The sequence below is a fragment of the Canis lupus genome, chromosome 7 (genome assembly GCF_003254725.2).
Source record: "Canis lupus dingo isolate Sandy chromosome 7, ASM325472v2, whole genome shotgun sequence".
Taxonomy (NCBI): Eukaryota; Metazoa; Chordata; class Mammalia; order Carnivora; family Canidae; genus Canis; species Canis lupus.
In genome coordinates, this window is record NC_064249.1 from 35168745 (window position 1) to 35185509 (window position 16765).

At 34.6% G+C, this 16765-nt stretch overlaps 1 protein-coding gene across 21 annotated transcripts in view; it reads left to right on the forward strand.

The window, feature by feature from the left end:
* CATSPERE (catsper channel auxiliary subunit epsilon) overlaps nt 1-16765 on the forward strand; it is a 199335-nt gene that overhangs the window by 14521 nt on the left and 168049 nt on the right. For 13 of the 21 annotated variants that reach the window (XM_049112405.1, XM_049112415.1, XM_049112418.1 and 10 more), the window contains 3 exons: nt 9223-9296; nt 9587-9656; nt 11831-11901. Coding sequence is in view for 6 of the 21 variants with exons in the window: in XM_049112401.1 (XP_048968358.1) it covers nt 9223-9296; nt 9587-9656; nt 11831-11901 (215 nt within the window). In the remaining 15 variants the exon portion in view is untranslated. The remainder of the gene's footprint in view (nt 1-9222; nt 9297-9586; nt 9657-11830; nt 11902-16765) is intronic. The other 8 variants (XM_049112408.1, XM_049112406.1, XM_049112410.1 and 5 more) reach the window with 2 other exon arrangements.

Below are 16765 nucleotides of genomic sequence, written 5' to 3' on the forward strand. Positions count from 1 at the left end.
ATCCCTGTTACAATAATTAACTCTGCTATTATAATCTGAAAGCAGTTATGGACACTAAATAATGAAATTCTCATTCTTATTTACAAAAACAGGTGATGAGCTGGATTTGGTACATAGGCCATAGTTTGCTGTCCTTTGCTATAGTAAATTTCTCATAAAAGGCTCCTCGATATAGTCTTTCCTGGGTTCTTTTTTTTTTTAAGATTTATTTATTTATTTTAATGAGAGAGAGAACATGTGAGAGAGGGAGGGGCAGAGGGAGGAGGAGAGAAACCTCAGGCAGACTCCCCACTGAGTGCAAAGCCCAATGTGGGTGAGTGCAAAGCCCAATGTGGGGCTCAATCCCAGGACTCTGAGATCATGACCTGAGCTGAAATGAAGAGTCCAATAGCTAACTAACTAAGTCACCCAGGTGCCCCTCCTGAATTCTTAAACCTTTTTTTTTTCTGTGACTTTAGTACTGAAAGGAGAGCTTGGTTGGACATTTTTCCAGGTACCAGTAATCTCTCTCTCTATAATTAGATAGATAGATAGATAGATAGATAGATAGATAGATAGATAGATAGATAGATATTCAGATCTACTTTTCTTTATGTAAAGCATTCTTAATACAGATTTAAATATTAGTTCTGTTTTGTTTTTCAACTTCAAGGACTCCAGTTATGTAAGAGTTGGATTTTGTCTGCCTTCCATTTCAATCACTTTCTCTCTCTCTTCTTTTTACTTATTCCACTTACAGTGTCTAAGTTGTTTTTCTACCTTTTTTAATGCCTCTTAAAATTTTTTTAAATTTAAATTCAGTTCATTAACATATAATGTATTATTGGTTTCAGAGGTAGAGGTCAGTGATTCATCAGCCTTATAACACCCAGTGCTCATTACATCATGTTCCCTCCTTAATGCCCAACACCCAATGATCCAATCTCCCCACCCCCCCTCCCTCTAGCAACCCTCAGTTTGTTTCCTATGAGTCTCTTATGATTTGTCTCCCTCTCTGATTTCATCTTGTTTTATTTTTTCCTCTCTTCCCCTATGAGCCTTTCTTTTGTTTCTTAAATTCCACATATGGGGGCACCTGGGTGGCTCAGCGGTTGAGCATCTGCCTTTGGCTCGGGACGTGATCGCAGAGTCATGGGATCAAGTCCCATATCTGGCTCCCTGCATGGAACCTGCTCTCCCTCTGCCTATGTCTCTGACTCTCTCTCTCTCTCTCTCTCTCTCATGAATAAATAAACAAAATCTTAAAAAAATAAATTCCACATATGAATGAGATCACATGATAATTTACTTTCTATGATTAACTTATTTTGCTTAGCATAATATCCTCTAGTTCCGTTGGCATCGTTGCAAATGGCAAGATTTCATTTTTTGGATAGCTGAGTAGTATTCATTGGAGATATTCCAATGAATTCCAGGAGTATTCATTGGACCTTTTCTTTATCCATTCATCTGTCAATGGACATCTGGGCTCTTTCCATAGTTTGACTATTGGGGACATTGCTGCTATGAACTTTGGGGTGCAGGTGCCCCTTCAGATCACTACATTTGTATATTTGGGATAAATACCCAGGAGTGAAATTTCTGGGTCATAGGGTAGCTCTATTTTCAACTTTTTGAGGACCCTCCACACTGTTTTCCAGAGTGGCTGCACCAGTTTGCATTCCCACCAACAGTGTGAGAGGGTTGTCTTCTCTCTGCATCCTCCTGAACGTCTTGTCATTTCCTGACTTATTTTAGCCATTCTGACTGGCTTTGTTTTGTATTTCCCTGATGCTGAGTCATGTGGAGCATTTTTTAAAGATTTTATTTATTTATTCATGAGACAGAGAGAGAGAGAGAGAGAGAGAGAGGCAAAGACATAGGCAGAGGGAGAATCAGGCTCCATTCAGGGAGCCCAGTGTGGGACTTGATCCCAGGACTCCAGGATCACACCCTGAGCCAAAGGCAGACGTTCAACTGCTGAGCCACCCAGGAATCCCAATGTGGAGCATTTTTTCATGCATTTGTTGGCCATTTGTATATCTTCTTTGGAGAAATGTCTGCTCATGGCTTCTGCCCATTTTTTGATCAGATTATTTGTTCTTTGGGTGTTAAATTTGATAAGATTTTTATAGATTTTGGATAGTAGACCTTTATCTGATATGTCATGTGCAGATATCTTCTCCCATTCTGTCAGTCGTCTTTTGGCTTTGTCAATTGTTTCCTTTGCTTTGCAAACACTTTTTATCTTGATGAAGTCCCAATAGTTTATTTTTGCCTTTGTTTCCCTTGTCTTTGGGGACATGTCTAATAAGAAGTTGTTGTGGCCTAGGTCACCAAGATTGCTGCCTGTTCTCCTCTAGGATTTTGATGGATTCCTGTCTTGCATTTAGTTAGGTCTTTCAACCGTTTTGAGTCTATTTTTGTGTATGGTGTGAGGAAATGGTCCAGTTTCATTCTTCTGCTTGTGGCTGTTAAATTTTCCCAACACCGTTTGTTGAAAAGACTGTCTTTTTTTCCATTGGATATTCTTTCCTGCTTTGTCAAAGATTAGTTTACCATAGAGTGGAGGGTCCATTTCTGGGTTCTCTGTTCTGTTCCATTGATCTATGTGCCCTGTTTTTGTGCATCTAAGACCATACTGTCTTGATGATTACAGCTTTGTGATAGAGCTTGAAGTCAGGAATTGTGATGCCACCAGTTTTGGTTTTCTTTTTCAACATTCCTTTGGCTATTCGGGGTCTTTTCTGGTCTTCAATGCCTTTTGTTAAATTTTTATTCACATATAATTTCCCACCAGTATATTTTAGTCTTCATTCCTTTATCATCATAGTTCATGTGCTGGTTTAGTCAACTGTTATTTCTTTTTTTTTTTTTTTAAATTTTTATTTATTTATGATAGTCACAGAGAGAGAGAGAGAGAGAGGCAGAGACACAGGCAGAGGGAGAAGCAGGCTCCATGCACCGGGAGCCCGATGTGGGATTCGATCCCGGGTCTCCAGGATTGCGCCCTGGGCCAAAGGCAGGCGCTAAACCACTGCGCCACTCAGGGATCCCTCAACTGTTATTTCTATATGTGGTTCAATTTCTGTTCCTAGCTTATCAATTTATTTTAATTCTGGTATGGTGAATTATATTAGTTTATTAGTTTCAGGTATACAGTATAGTGATTCACCTAGTTTATGAATTTATAATTCAAGATTTTTCTTTCTCTTATCACCAAATGCTTGTTTGAGGATATTTAATTCAGTTTAGGATGTTAGTTTGCAGTTTTCTTTTGTGTTTGGTTTTTTTAAAGGGACTTTTATTAACTAAAATGCTTTGGTTTTTATTTTCTATTCTCTTATAGTAGCTCTGTATAAAGTCTGATTATATCTTTGAATTTTATGGACAGTTTGGCAGCTTGGGTTGGTTTGAAAGATCCCTAAAATAAAAGTTGGTGTATCTGGATATAAAGATTATTGGCTTCTCTTCTATTTCCTTTTTTAAGATTTGTTTATTTATTTGAGAGAGAGTGTGTGTGTAAGTGGGTGGTGGAGCAGTGGGAGAGAATCTTAAGCAGACTCCTCACTGAGCATGGAGCCTACCACAGGGCTCTATCCCAAGACCTTGAGATCATGACTTGAGCTGAAATCTGGAGTCAGATGCTTAACAGACTGAGTGATCCAGGCACCCTGTGTTCTATTTCTTTTTATATATGCTACTTTGTTGTCTCTGACATAGAGTAAGTATTGTTTCCAAAAACTCTGCTGGAAATCTGATTTTCTTTCCTTTATGAATAACATGCATTTTCTTGTTCTTATTGTTGTTTTGGTCAAGATCCCCAAAGTGTTTATTTTTAAGCCCAGTGCTTTTATTAATATAAATCCTAGTTGCTTTTATTTTTTAATCATTCTTAATTGTTTTTCCTAGGTATAAGCTATGCCTTTTCAGTATGTTGTTTCAAATTATTTTAGTTCATATATTGGTCTTGAATTACAGTTAATATTGATATCATTGTTCTGTTCAAAACACTTAGGTTTTCTTCTTCAGGATCTGCAACTATACATAAATTGGGTTTTCTTTGCCTATCTTTTATATTTGTCACTTACTTTTGAATTACTTTCTATCTCTTTTATTCTTTTTTTTCTATCTCTTTTATTCTTAAAAACCTATTTATCTCAAGGCCTTATCTATTGTTTATTCACAATTGTGATTTTTCTAATTTGGTTTATTTCTGATGTGACTTTTTATTTCTAGGTTTTTCCGGAGTTCTAGCTTGCTTATAAGTTTTAAATTCTGATTTATATTGTTCTTTCATAACTTCTATCATTCTCTTATTTATTTTGCCTCATTTTGAGGTAGTAGGTATGTCAGCCAGTGTTCTAACAGAGAAACAGAACCAACAGAATTTATACATATATATGAGATTTATTTTAGGAAATTGATTTATATAATTGTGGGAACAGGCAACTCTGAAATCTTTAGGTCAGGCCAGCAGGGTAGAAATTCAGGCATGAGTTAAAGCAGCAGTCTTGAAGCAGAATTTATTTTCTAGGAAACCTCCATTTTTTTCCAAGCACTTCCAACTGATGGAAGAGACCCCATCCACATTATCAAAGGTATTCTCTTTTACGTAAATTCAACTGATCGTAGATGTAAACCGCATCTATAGAATATCCTCACAGCAAAACCTATGTTTGATTAAATAACTGGGTGCTGTAATCTAGCCAAGTTGATATGTAAGACAAACCCACATATTTAGTCGTAGTTTTCATTTACTTATTAGGTATGTTCTTACAGAGACTGTTATTCTGCTTTGTATTTTCTTTTTTGTATAATAGCTGTGTGAAATTAGACTGTAATCCTTTTTCTGTTGCCTTATTTTTTTTTACATGAAATTTATTTTCCTAATCTTTAAAGAGGGGTGAGTCAAAATAAATTTTCTAACTTCGTGGCTTTAGAGCTTTGTCTTCTGTTGTTGTTTTGTAAAGTGTCCAAAAATAAGGCTAATACTTTTTGAGATCTCCAGATTCTGTTTCCTTCTCTCATTCATCTGTAGTTTTTCTTTCCTTTGCCTTTATTATCCCACTCCAGCTCAATTGAAATTATTTTCCTTTCACTACAGAACCATGTCCTAGAAGGTATCTATAGGTCCTTGTTTTGGTATTCATAGATCCCAGGTTCTGTTATCCTTTCAAATATTATTATGGATCTCTTGGACTGACTTAAAAATTGAAAAGTACAACCACTGTTCTGGTTTAGAGTTGCTATTGTCTAAATGTCCTGCCATGGTTTCCAATGAATGCCTATCACTGATTTAAATATTCTTCTCTGCTAAGGTCTGCCATATTTGCTTTCTTTTGCTTCCCTATGCTGATACCCCATGAATCTGGTTGTTTTAGTTGGTTTGTTCCAGCCCACTTTTATTTTAGGATTTTGAGGAATACTTTGTCACTTAGTTTTATTGTTGACCTTGTCCAGTGCTGTTTTATTGTCTGTTTCATTGGTACTACCCTAGTTGTGCTTACTAGGGAATTTGACTAGATTGAAAAACTACATCACCACTAACTCTCCCCAGTTTGTTTTCTTTTGTAAATGCCTCTTTTCCCTTCTTTTTTGTATCCTTCCTTTTACTTTTTTCAGTTTTCTCTGTTATTTTATTAGCATCTTACACTAAAAACCAAGTTTATTCACTTTCAAACTACCCTATTTCTTTCATATATATATTTAAGGCTATAAATTTCATTTTAGGGACTAACATACTATATACTACAAGTTTTGAGAACATTGAATTTTTTTATTCTTTATAAATATTTTGTAATTTGCATTGTGATTTCTCTTTTATCCTATAAATCATTCAGAAGTAAAGTTTGGGTTGTTTTTTGTTTTAAGAATTATAAATACCCTAAGAATTTTTTCTGGCTAACTTTATGAGAAATTCTGATTTTATTTTATTAATATCAAAGGCATAGTATGTGAGATAATTTTTTGAGATTGGGTAAGACTTCTTTTGTAAATATGATCAATTTTGGCAAATGTTCTATGTGAGATTGAAAAGAATGTATTTTATTTTATATTGGCTAATTTTGTAGGTTTATATATAGGATTATCTGTAGTTTGAGAAAAGTGTGTCAAACATCTACCACTATATTTGTGGCTTTGAAATTTTTTCCTGGTACTTCTATCAAATTTTGCCTTATATGATCTATAGGTTCAGTGCAATCCCTATTAAAATACCAACAGCGTTTTTCAAATAATACTAAAATTTGTGTAGAACCACAAAAGACCCCAAATAGCCAAAACAATGTTGAGAAAGAACAAAGATGGAGGTATCACAATCCCAGATTTCAAAATATGCTACGAAGTTGCAGCAACCAAAACAATATGATACTGGCACAAAAATAGACCCATAGATCAATGGAACAGAAAAGAAAGCCCAGAAATAAACTGATGAATATATGGTCAATTAATATCTGACAAAGGATACTGGAATATCCAATGGAAAAAAGACAATCTCTTCAACAAATGGTGCTAGAAAACTGGACAGCAATATGTAAAAGAATAAAACTGGACCATTTTCTCACACTATACACAAAAATAAACTCAACATGGATTAAACCTGAAACCATAAAAGTCCTGGAAGAGAGCACAGGCAGTAATTTCTCTGACATCAGCCTTAACATTTTCTAGATATGTCTCCTAGGCAAGGGAAACAAAAGTGTAAATAAACTATTAGAACTACATCAGAATAAAAAGCTTCTGCATCACAAAGCAAACTATCAACAGAACAAAAAGATAACCTACTGAATGGGAGAAGATATGTGCAAATGAGCTATCCGATAAAGAGTTAATATCTAAATTATATAAAGAATTTATATAATTCAACACCAAAAGAACCCCACAAATAATCAAATAATCCAGTTAAAAAATAGGCAGAAGAGCAGAATAGACATTTTTCCAAAGAAGATAATACAGATGGCCAACAGAGACATGAAAAGATGTTCAAGATCATTAATCATCAGGGAAATGCAAATTGAAACCACAGTGAGAATATCATCTCACACCTGTCAGAAGGGCTAGAATAAAAAACAATACATAACAAGTGTTAGTTAGGATGTGGAGAAAAGGAATCTTTGTTCACTGTTGGTGGGAATGCAAAGTGGTGCAGTCACTGTGGAGAACAGTATAGAGGTTACTTTAAAAATTAAAAACAGAGAGGTACCTGGGTGGCTCAGTCAGTTTAAGCATCAGACACTTGGTTTGGGCTTAGGTCATGATCTCAGGGTCATGGAATTGAGCCCCATGTAGGGCTCTGTGCTCAGAATGGAGTCTGTTCGGGGATCCCTGGGTGGCTCAGTGGTTTGGCACCTGCCTTTGGCCCAGGGTGCCATCCTGGAGTCCCGGCATCGAGTCCCACGTCGGGCTCCTGGCATGGAGCCTGCTTCTCCCTCCTCCTGTGTCTCCCCCTCTCTCTCTCTCTCTCTCTCTCTCTATGTCTATCATAAGTAAATAAATAAATATTAAAAAAAAAGAATGGAGTCTGCTCAAGATTCTCTCCTGCCCTTTCCCCTGCTTAAGCTCTCTCTCTGTCAAATAAATAAATCTTTAAAAAAATTAAAAATAGAAATACTAAATACTATTTCTAAAAATAGAAATATGAAAAAAAAATAAAAAATAAAAATAGAAATATGATTTAATAATTCCACTACTGGGTATTTACCCAAAGAAAATGAAAACACTAACTCAAGAAGATTAATGCACCCCTCTGTTTATTGCAGCATTACTGAAAACAGCTAAGATACAGAAGCAACCTAAGTATTTATCGATAGATGAATAGATAAGTAAGATTGCTTATCAACAGATGAATGGTTAAGGAATACACACACACACAGGAATATTACAGAGCCATACCAAAGGATGAGATCATGCCATCTGAAACAACCTGTGTGGAACTAGAGGGTATCTTAAGTGAAATAAGTCAGACTGAGAAAGACAAATACCATACGATTTCATTCACAAGTGGAACCTTAAAAAATAATAGCAATAACAAACGAATAAACAAAAAGCAGAATCAGACCCATAAATACAGAGAACAAACTGATGGTTGCTAGAGGAAAGGATAGTGGGTTGGGCAAAATGGGTGAATGGGTGTTCCAGTTATGAAATGAATAAATCAGGGGAATAAAAGACACAGCATAAGGGATAATAGTCAATGATATTGTAATAGCAATGTATCTTCACAGATGGTAGCTACAGTTGTGGTGAACGTGGCGTAATATAAAAATTTGTGAAATCACAATGTTGTATACATAAAACTATTGTAATGTATGTCAACCATACTCAAAAAAATTTTTTTTTGCTCTATATATTTCAGGGCTATATCTTCTGGTGATTTTTTCCTCTTTTTTCTTCTTATACACTGTCATTAATCCTATAATTTCAAATTTATGAGATAGCTGGTATTATAATCGCCATTTTACAACTAAAAACACTGAAAAAGTGTTTATGTATATATATTTACATGAAACGTGTACATATGTGTATATACATAATTGTTACTATAAAGGTGATATTGGGTTCTAAACCTGGCTTAAGAAGAAGACAGGGGCACCTGGTGGCTCAGTTGGCTAAGTGTCCAACTCTTGATCTCAGCTCCAGTCTTGACTTTAGGATTGTGAGTTCAAGCCCCACATTGGGCTCCATGCTGGGCCTGGAGCTTCCTTAAGAAAGGAAGAGGACCAATGTTGAGACTAAGACTAATGATGTTAGAAAGTGGATCAGTATCCTTCAAAAGGGGAAAGAACTTATAAATGAAAGAATGTGGAAGAAGGAAAAAAAAAAGGATTAAGGAATAAGGAAAATGTGACTGATGGAAGTTAGTGTGGTAGAGTCAGGGATATGCAAAGAGTAGGACTTCAGAATTTACCATGACTTGTTATTAAGTGAAGGATCTTGTCTCACTCATTTTTCTTCATCCTTAGAATCTAGTGGAGTGCTAGTCACCTGCTAGACACTTGGTAGATTATTTTTGAAGTAAAATAAAATAAGAGTCTTATAGTTTCTGGGGGGCAGACATCTGAAGTGTCTTGGAAAAGTTACTTTTCCTTTGTCACATTACTTTGTACAGTTTTAAAGGAATTAAATTTTAGTTATTCTTTCTTTAATTGTAAGAACCCAGGAAATTGAGCCTTACATCAGAACACTGAGATAAAAATTTTGGATCAGATTTTTTTATTTGAACTATCTTACCTTCTTGTTTAGATTAAGTTAGAGTATGAAGGAACATCATTTTCTGAGTGGAGTGTGCCAGGAACTTGTTCTGTGAAAAATAAAAGGTAAGATTTTTGCCATGAATGTCAATATAATGTGTGTATTTACACATAAAAATGTATTCATATAGTGTGAACATTCAGATTCAAGGCTGTGATTGAATGTAAATTTCTTCCCATTGCATAGGTGTGAAAAAAAAGACAAAATCTCTTTGACAAAAGAAGTATTGTTATATTTTTTATTTTTCTAATTAACATACAATTAATGTTTTTAGGCTTAAAAAGTAGTAGGGGAGTTTTTACTAATCTTGTATGTCTCTATGCTTATTTCTCTTCCTGTTCTTTTTAAATACTAGTTCACCCAAGACAGAACTACGTTGTTTTTCTCCTGGTTTTCAGACTATAAGACCAATTGTTACGGGCCCAGTAAGTTGATTTTAATGATAATTATTACATCTTGCAAATTATTTCTCTACTACATTTTGTTTTACTTATTTGGGCTTTCAATCTGTTTTAAATAGTATAAGTGTTAAGTATAAATAAGAGGTATTTTTAAATTATTGTCAATATGGCAATTTTCAGATATATCTCATAGCAGATTATAAGTTAGGAAATGATATGTGATTTTTACTTTAGCCTTTTTATCAATGAGCAAAGAAAGCCCCAGTTACCTACCATCTTAATGATAATAGTACTTTCTGCTGAGTGGGTGTCATGTCACATACCTTTATGACAGTTTCCTGGAATAAAGACCATTTCTGTTTCTAGCAAGTTTGTTCTTAAATATTTTCTTTAATTCAAGAAAAAACATGTGAATGCAAATACACGAAAGTGATGTTGAATCTTTTCTTGTTTACAAAAAAAGAAAAAATTAAGCATTAAAAACATTGGCCCTTTACTAATTAGTAACAATTACTGGCCACATACCTCATAGCTGATATTCCCACACAGGTGTGTCTAAAGCCACTGCTATAGAGACTCCCTGTAATAAATCTTGTCTTTATTTTGGGACTTGTGCCTTCTTTTTAATTAATAATCTGTATTTTCAGAGAATAAGTAGAGTGATGTGGGAAAGACCAGATGAATATTAATTCATTTTGTTCAAAACTTGTTGATTAAAAAATATTTGAATTTGGCTTTTGAGTTTATGAATATCCGCCAGGTTCATGGACAGAATTTCTCAGCCAGTAAAGGCTTACTCCTTTTCCTTTTGTTGTATAATGGAAGCCCAAATGTGTAATATTATATAAAAATATGTACACACAAATATACACATGTATAAGAATATCTTTGTCATTTATGTAGAGTGCCATCAGATCTTATAACTTTTAAGAATGTATGTACATGCTGATCTCTGAAATACGCTCAAAAGCACTCAGATCCAGTAACCAAAAATGTCTCCAGGCATTGCCAATTTGTCTGTGGATAGTTCCCATATTTGTTTCCTGTGAACAAAATCATCTCTGATTCAGAACCATTAAAGAAAAAAATTAATTGAATTGTTTTGATGAATAAGGCTGTCTAGGAAAACTCACTATTTTCCTTTACACACTCAGAGAACACTTCTATTACCAGATGTGGTGTGCGGGTGTTGATTTCCGTACTATTTCTGACACCAGCTGAGTGTCCTACAGTTCAGAGTTCTGGCATTTTCTACATGGAGTCAACTTCACATCCCACAGGTTAAGGGCTCAGTTCCACAGGATTGCTCCACTTCAGATGTCAACTGCAAGTTCCAGTTTGTCACCTGACTGACTGGCTATGAATCCAGGTTCCCACCACCTTTTCCTCAGGTTCAATAATCTGCTAGCACAGCTCATAGAACTCAGGAAATCACACTTACCAGTTATAATAATAAAAGATATGATAAAGGATACAGTCAACAGCCAGAGAAGAGGTACAAGAGGCAAGGTCTAGAAGAGCCCTGAGCTCAGGAGATTCTGTCCCTGTGGAGTTGGGTTGTGTTACTCTGCCACCATGTGGATGTGTTTACCAACTGGGAAGCTCTCTGATTTTTATGAGGGCTTCATCATATAGGCATAATCAGTCATTTCAATCTTTAACTCATTTTCTGGTTTCTCTCCCGTCTCCAAAGGGTGGGAGGTTGAGCTAAAAGTTCCAAGCCTCTAATCATGGCTTAGCCTTTCTAGTGACCAGTGCCCATCCCAAAGCCCACCTAGAGTCGCCTCATTAGAACAAAAGGGAGCTCTATGTCAGACCCTCCTATCATTCAGGAGGTTATAAGAGTTGTAGGAGCTCTGCATCAGGCACCAGGATCAAAGGCCAAATATTAGCAGGAAATGGGTGCAAAGGCCATATGTACATGTTCTATTATTTCACAAAGACAAATATAACAGAAACAATAAGCTATCTAAAAAAAAAAAATAAGCTATCTAAATTTGTCACTCATGATAGTGAGTAGCTAAAGAATAGAACTAATATTATATGAATATTCATTAGTTCTATTCAGAAATTTGTTCATTATACTTCTTCTGATCTTAGATAATTTAGTTCCTCTGTGACTTTTATGCCAGTATCCAAATTTGTGTTTATTTTACAGTTACCATTATATATCATAGTTGATTTTCCATTTCTTTCAGGATTCAGAAGAAGAACGTAATTTGTCTGTGGATAGTTCCCATATTTGTTTCCTGTGGTATTATAAAGTTATGTAAGTAATGTAATATTGAATACAAGGATAATTAGTGCTTTTTAAGAGTATTTAGCTTTGGATGCCTGGGTGGCTCAGTCAATTGAGTGTCTGCTTTCAGCTCAAGTCATGATCCTCGTCATGGGTCCTGGGATGGGTCCTGGGATCCTGGGATGCCGCCCAGGATAAAGCTCCCTGCTCAGTGAGGAGTCTGCTTCTCCCTCTGTCCTCTGCCTGCCCCCTGCTCATGCTCTCTCTCTCTCTCAAATAAACAAATAAAATTTGTTTAAATTTTTAAATTTAAAAAGCGAGTATTTAGCTTTATATTAACTAAACTACAAATTGATTATCTGGATTATAATTTCCATATAAGCTTTTCATTCACCAATCAAGATATCCTCAAATAAGATGCTAATCTAATATTGGGGAACAAACAATAAAAACAATAGCAACAACTATTTGAACATATGTTTCTAATGTTCAGACTTTATGTAAATTATCTCTTACTTTTCATAACAGACACACAAATGTAATTATTATTATCTTTATTTTATAAACAAGGAAATGTGAGCTTGGATAGGTTAAATAATTTGGATAAAAATACACAGCTACTAAAAGATAGCATTGGGATTTGACTGGTTTTTCAGACTACTGGGCTCTTTGATTTCCATCATATACATCCTGTTCCCAAAGGATGCTCTTTGTTTTGGATAGTTTCTCAAACCCATTTGAACATGAGTGTGAATAAAATGAAACTAATACCAATGTATTCATCACACAAGTCAAGAACTAAAACATTACAGTACCCTAAAATCTGCTACTTAGAAATGCAGAATCTGGGGCCTACTTCCTGATCTCCTAAATCACTATCTGCATTTTAACAAGATCCTGTAGTCACTGTATGTATATTATTGCTTAGGATGCACCACTCTGATGCACATAAATGAAAGTTCCTCTAGGATATGACCTTTTGACTAAAAGTAGAATATACATTTGTTCAACTTTACTAGGAAATGCCTAAATGCTTTTTGAAAAGATAGTTCAAATCTGAACCTCCACCAGCAGTTGATGGAAACTCTCATTGTGCTACATCCTCACTAACACTTAATATAATCTGATTTTTTAGTTTGTCAATCTAGTAAGTGTGAAATTGTGCCATTGTGCTTCCAATTTGCATTTCCTTGATTACTTTGGTGCATATAGTCAGTTATTAATGAGGAATTTTTTTTTCCCTCTGTGTTAAATGAAATGTTTACCCATTTTTTAGTTATTTTAAGTTTCATAATAATTTATATGATTTCATTACATTTTTTAAAGAATTTGTTTATTTATTCATGAGAGACACAAAGAGAAAAATGAGTGGGAAATATCAGAAAGGGAGACAGCACATGAGAGACTCCTAACTCTGGGAAATGAACTAGGGGTGGTGGAAGGGGAGGGGGGAGGTGGGCGGGGGTGGGGGTGACTGGGTGACAGGCACTGGTGGGGGGGCACTTGATGGGATGAGCACTGGGTGTTATTCTATATGTTGGCAAATTGAACACCAATAAAAAATAAATTTATAAAAAAAAAAAGAGAGACACAAAGAGAGAGAGATGCAGAGACACAGACAGAGGGAGAAGCAGACTCCATGCAGGGAGCCCGACATGGGACTCGAGGATCACGCCCTGGGCTGAAGGCAGGTGCTAAACCAATGAGCCACCCAGGGATCCCTGATTTCATTACATTTTAATTACTAGGACATTATCTTTACATTTCAACATATATATTGAAAGGATTTTATCCCAGTTTAGGCAGCTTTTCCCTTCTCATGAGCTCTATTGATAACTGGCATCCTTAGTATTGTAGGCGAATTTATCAGCTCTTACCTTAATGGGTTTGTGAATTTTTAGATCATTTTAAGAAATGGGTTGTTTTCCAAAAGTCCACATAATTTTGACTTCTACAGTTAAGTCCTTAATTCATCTGGAATTAGTTTTTGTATATACTTTGAGATAGGGATCCAATTTTATGTTTTTGATGTGAATAATTAATTTTATCAGACCCAATTATTGAAAAATATATTTACCCATAATGCCTACTTTGTCATAGATCAGTTTTCATGCATGTAGGTTTCTTCCCAGCTGGCTATTCTGTTCAGCTGATCTGTTTGTGTACTTAAATAACTACATTATCTTTATTACTATGATCTCATTTTGCAAATCTTGATAAGGGACAGTGCTAGTACCTGCATCATTCTGACCTCAACTCTTGTTCTTACTCAGGAGTATCCTAGCTATATATTAGGCCTATTTTAACTCCGTATGAATTTTTAGAATTGATTTGTCAAATTCCACAAAAAATAAACTCTAGTAGGGATTTTTATAATTTGTCTAAATATTTAAATCAAATTGGAGAGTCTTTTAACTCAAGAGTAATATATAACCTTCCATTTATTTAGGTCTTCTTACATGTCTACCAATAAAATTTAATAGTTTTTCATAAAAGTACTGAGACATTTTTATTAGACTTATTCTGAGATGCTTTATAATTTTGTTACTATTATACTCAATTTTTTAAAGTTGCATTTTTCTAACCAGAACTTCCTGTTGTATAGAACACAACTTGTTTTTGGATATTGATTTTTGTATTCAACAACCTTGCTAAATTCTTACATTAATTCTAATAATTTATTTATATATTCTCTTGGAATTTTTGCAAATCATCACCTGCAAATAACGGTGGTTTGTTTATCCCTTTCCAGTAACTATGCCTTTTGTTTCTTTCATTCTTACTACATGGCTAGAATATTCAGTATTCTTACTGTATGGCTAGAAGGGTGAAAACAGGCCTCCTTATCATATTCCTGATCTTAAAAGGGAGACTCTTATTTTCCACTATTTTGTAGAATATTTGTTATAGATATTATGAATTATGAATATTATTAATTAACCTTTACCCAGTTAAGGAAGTTCCCTTTTATTCCAAGTTGGTAGTGAATTTTTCTTATGACTCAGTGCTGAAATTTATTAAAAGATTTTCTGCTTGCACTTAAAAGTTTATATGGTTTTCCTGTTTTACTATGTTAATGATGAAAAATAGTTATTAATATTCCTACATTAAACTAACCTTGTGTTTCTAGAATAAGCCAACTTGGTCTTGATGAATTCTCTTTCATATACATTGATAGATTTTGTTTGCTAATATTCTGTTGAGATTTTCATATGAGTATATGAATACTCATAGTGACATTGGCCTATGGTTTTACTTCCATTATACAACCATTTTCCACATTTGCTATGGAGGGAGACTGTGCTAGACTCACAACATAAAATAGGAGTAGTCATTTTTTTCCATTCTGAGAGATTTTGTGTAAGATTGAAATACGTGTTCCTTGAGCATTTGATGGAAACTTGCATGGAAGTTTACTTAGATCTGTTGTGTGTGTGTGTGTGTGTGTACATGTATGTGTGTGTAGAAGGATTTCTTAAGTGTTAATTCAACCTTTTAATGGTCATAGAATTCTAATTCTTGTAAAATCCATTTTTGTAAGTAGTATTTTTCTAGAAATTTATCCATGTCTTCAGTTAGTAATTTTAGTATCAACTTTAATATAAAGTTGTCTGTACTATCCTTCTATATATTTTAGTCTCTGAGGTAGTTGTAGTTATGCTTCTGTTTTAACTTTTCTAATAATTTTATTTGTGCCTTCCTTTGTTTCCATGTCCTTGTGGTATTTCTATTTTGTTACTTTTTTTCAGAGAACTCTTTTGGCTTTGTTGAGCTTTTCTATTGCAATCTATTTTATCTCAACTCATACATTCCCTTATTTTTGTCTTTGAATTTGTTTTTCTAAAACTTAAGTTGGCTATTTATTCCATTAGGCTTGAGGGGTTTTTTTCTAATGTGTACGTTTAAGGCAATCAGTTTCCTTCTAAGCACCTTCATAACTGCTTCAAGTATTATGAATACCTCCTAATTGTGATTCTTTTTGTTATTGCTCAGAAATAATTCTCTAATCCCTGCTATAATTTGTTTGACCAATGAGTTGTTTAGAAATGCATTTTTTAGGGGCACCTGGGTGGCTTAAGTTAGTTGAGTGTCTGCCTTCAGCTCAGGTCATGATCCCAGGGTCCTGGGATGGAGTCCAGGACAGGCTCCCTGCTCAGCGGGGAATCTGTGTCTCCTTCTCTGTTACTCTTCCTGCTTGTGCTGTCTCTCTCTCCCTCTTTCTCTCTGTGTCAAATAAAATCTTGAGATCTTAAAAAGAAAGAAATGGACTTTTCAATTTACAAACACAAGAGAATTTTTAATTACTGTTTTTTAATTACAACCTAATTATATTGTGATCAGGGAAGGGCCAGAGTCTAATTTTTGGCCTAGCATGTAATCAGTTTTTATAAATGTCCCATGCATACCTAAAGAAAATTGTTTTCCTTGTTGGGTCAAATACTGTATCCACAATTGTATTCAAGTTTGTTATACGAATTGTTCAGATCTTCTGTGTACTTATTTGACTCATTGTCAGTTTGATCTATCAATTAATGAGAGGGCTCTGCTCACATGTCCCACTATTATGGTAGATATGTCACTTTTCCTTGTAGATACCTAAGTTTTTATATTATTTTTTGAGGATATCTTTTAGGTGTATGTAACTTCAGAATTATTGAGCCTTTTTAAAGAATTGAAACTTTATTTGTAGTGACCTTGCTTGTCACTTGTCACACTTTTTATTTTTTGCTTTATGTTTTGTTTTGTCTTATTCATGGGCCTTAATCCATTGATTTTCAAGTTTTCTTATAAACTTATATTTTAAATGTTTCCATTATGAATGCTGTGAAACTAGATTTGCTATGTTTTCTAGTATGATGATCTTTGGTTTTTAATTGGGCAATTTAGTGCATTT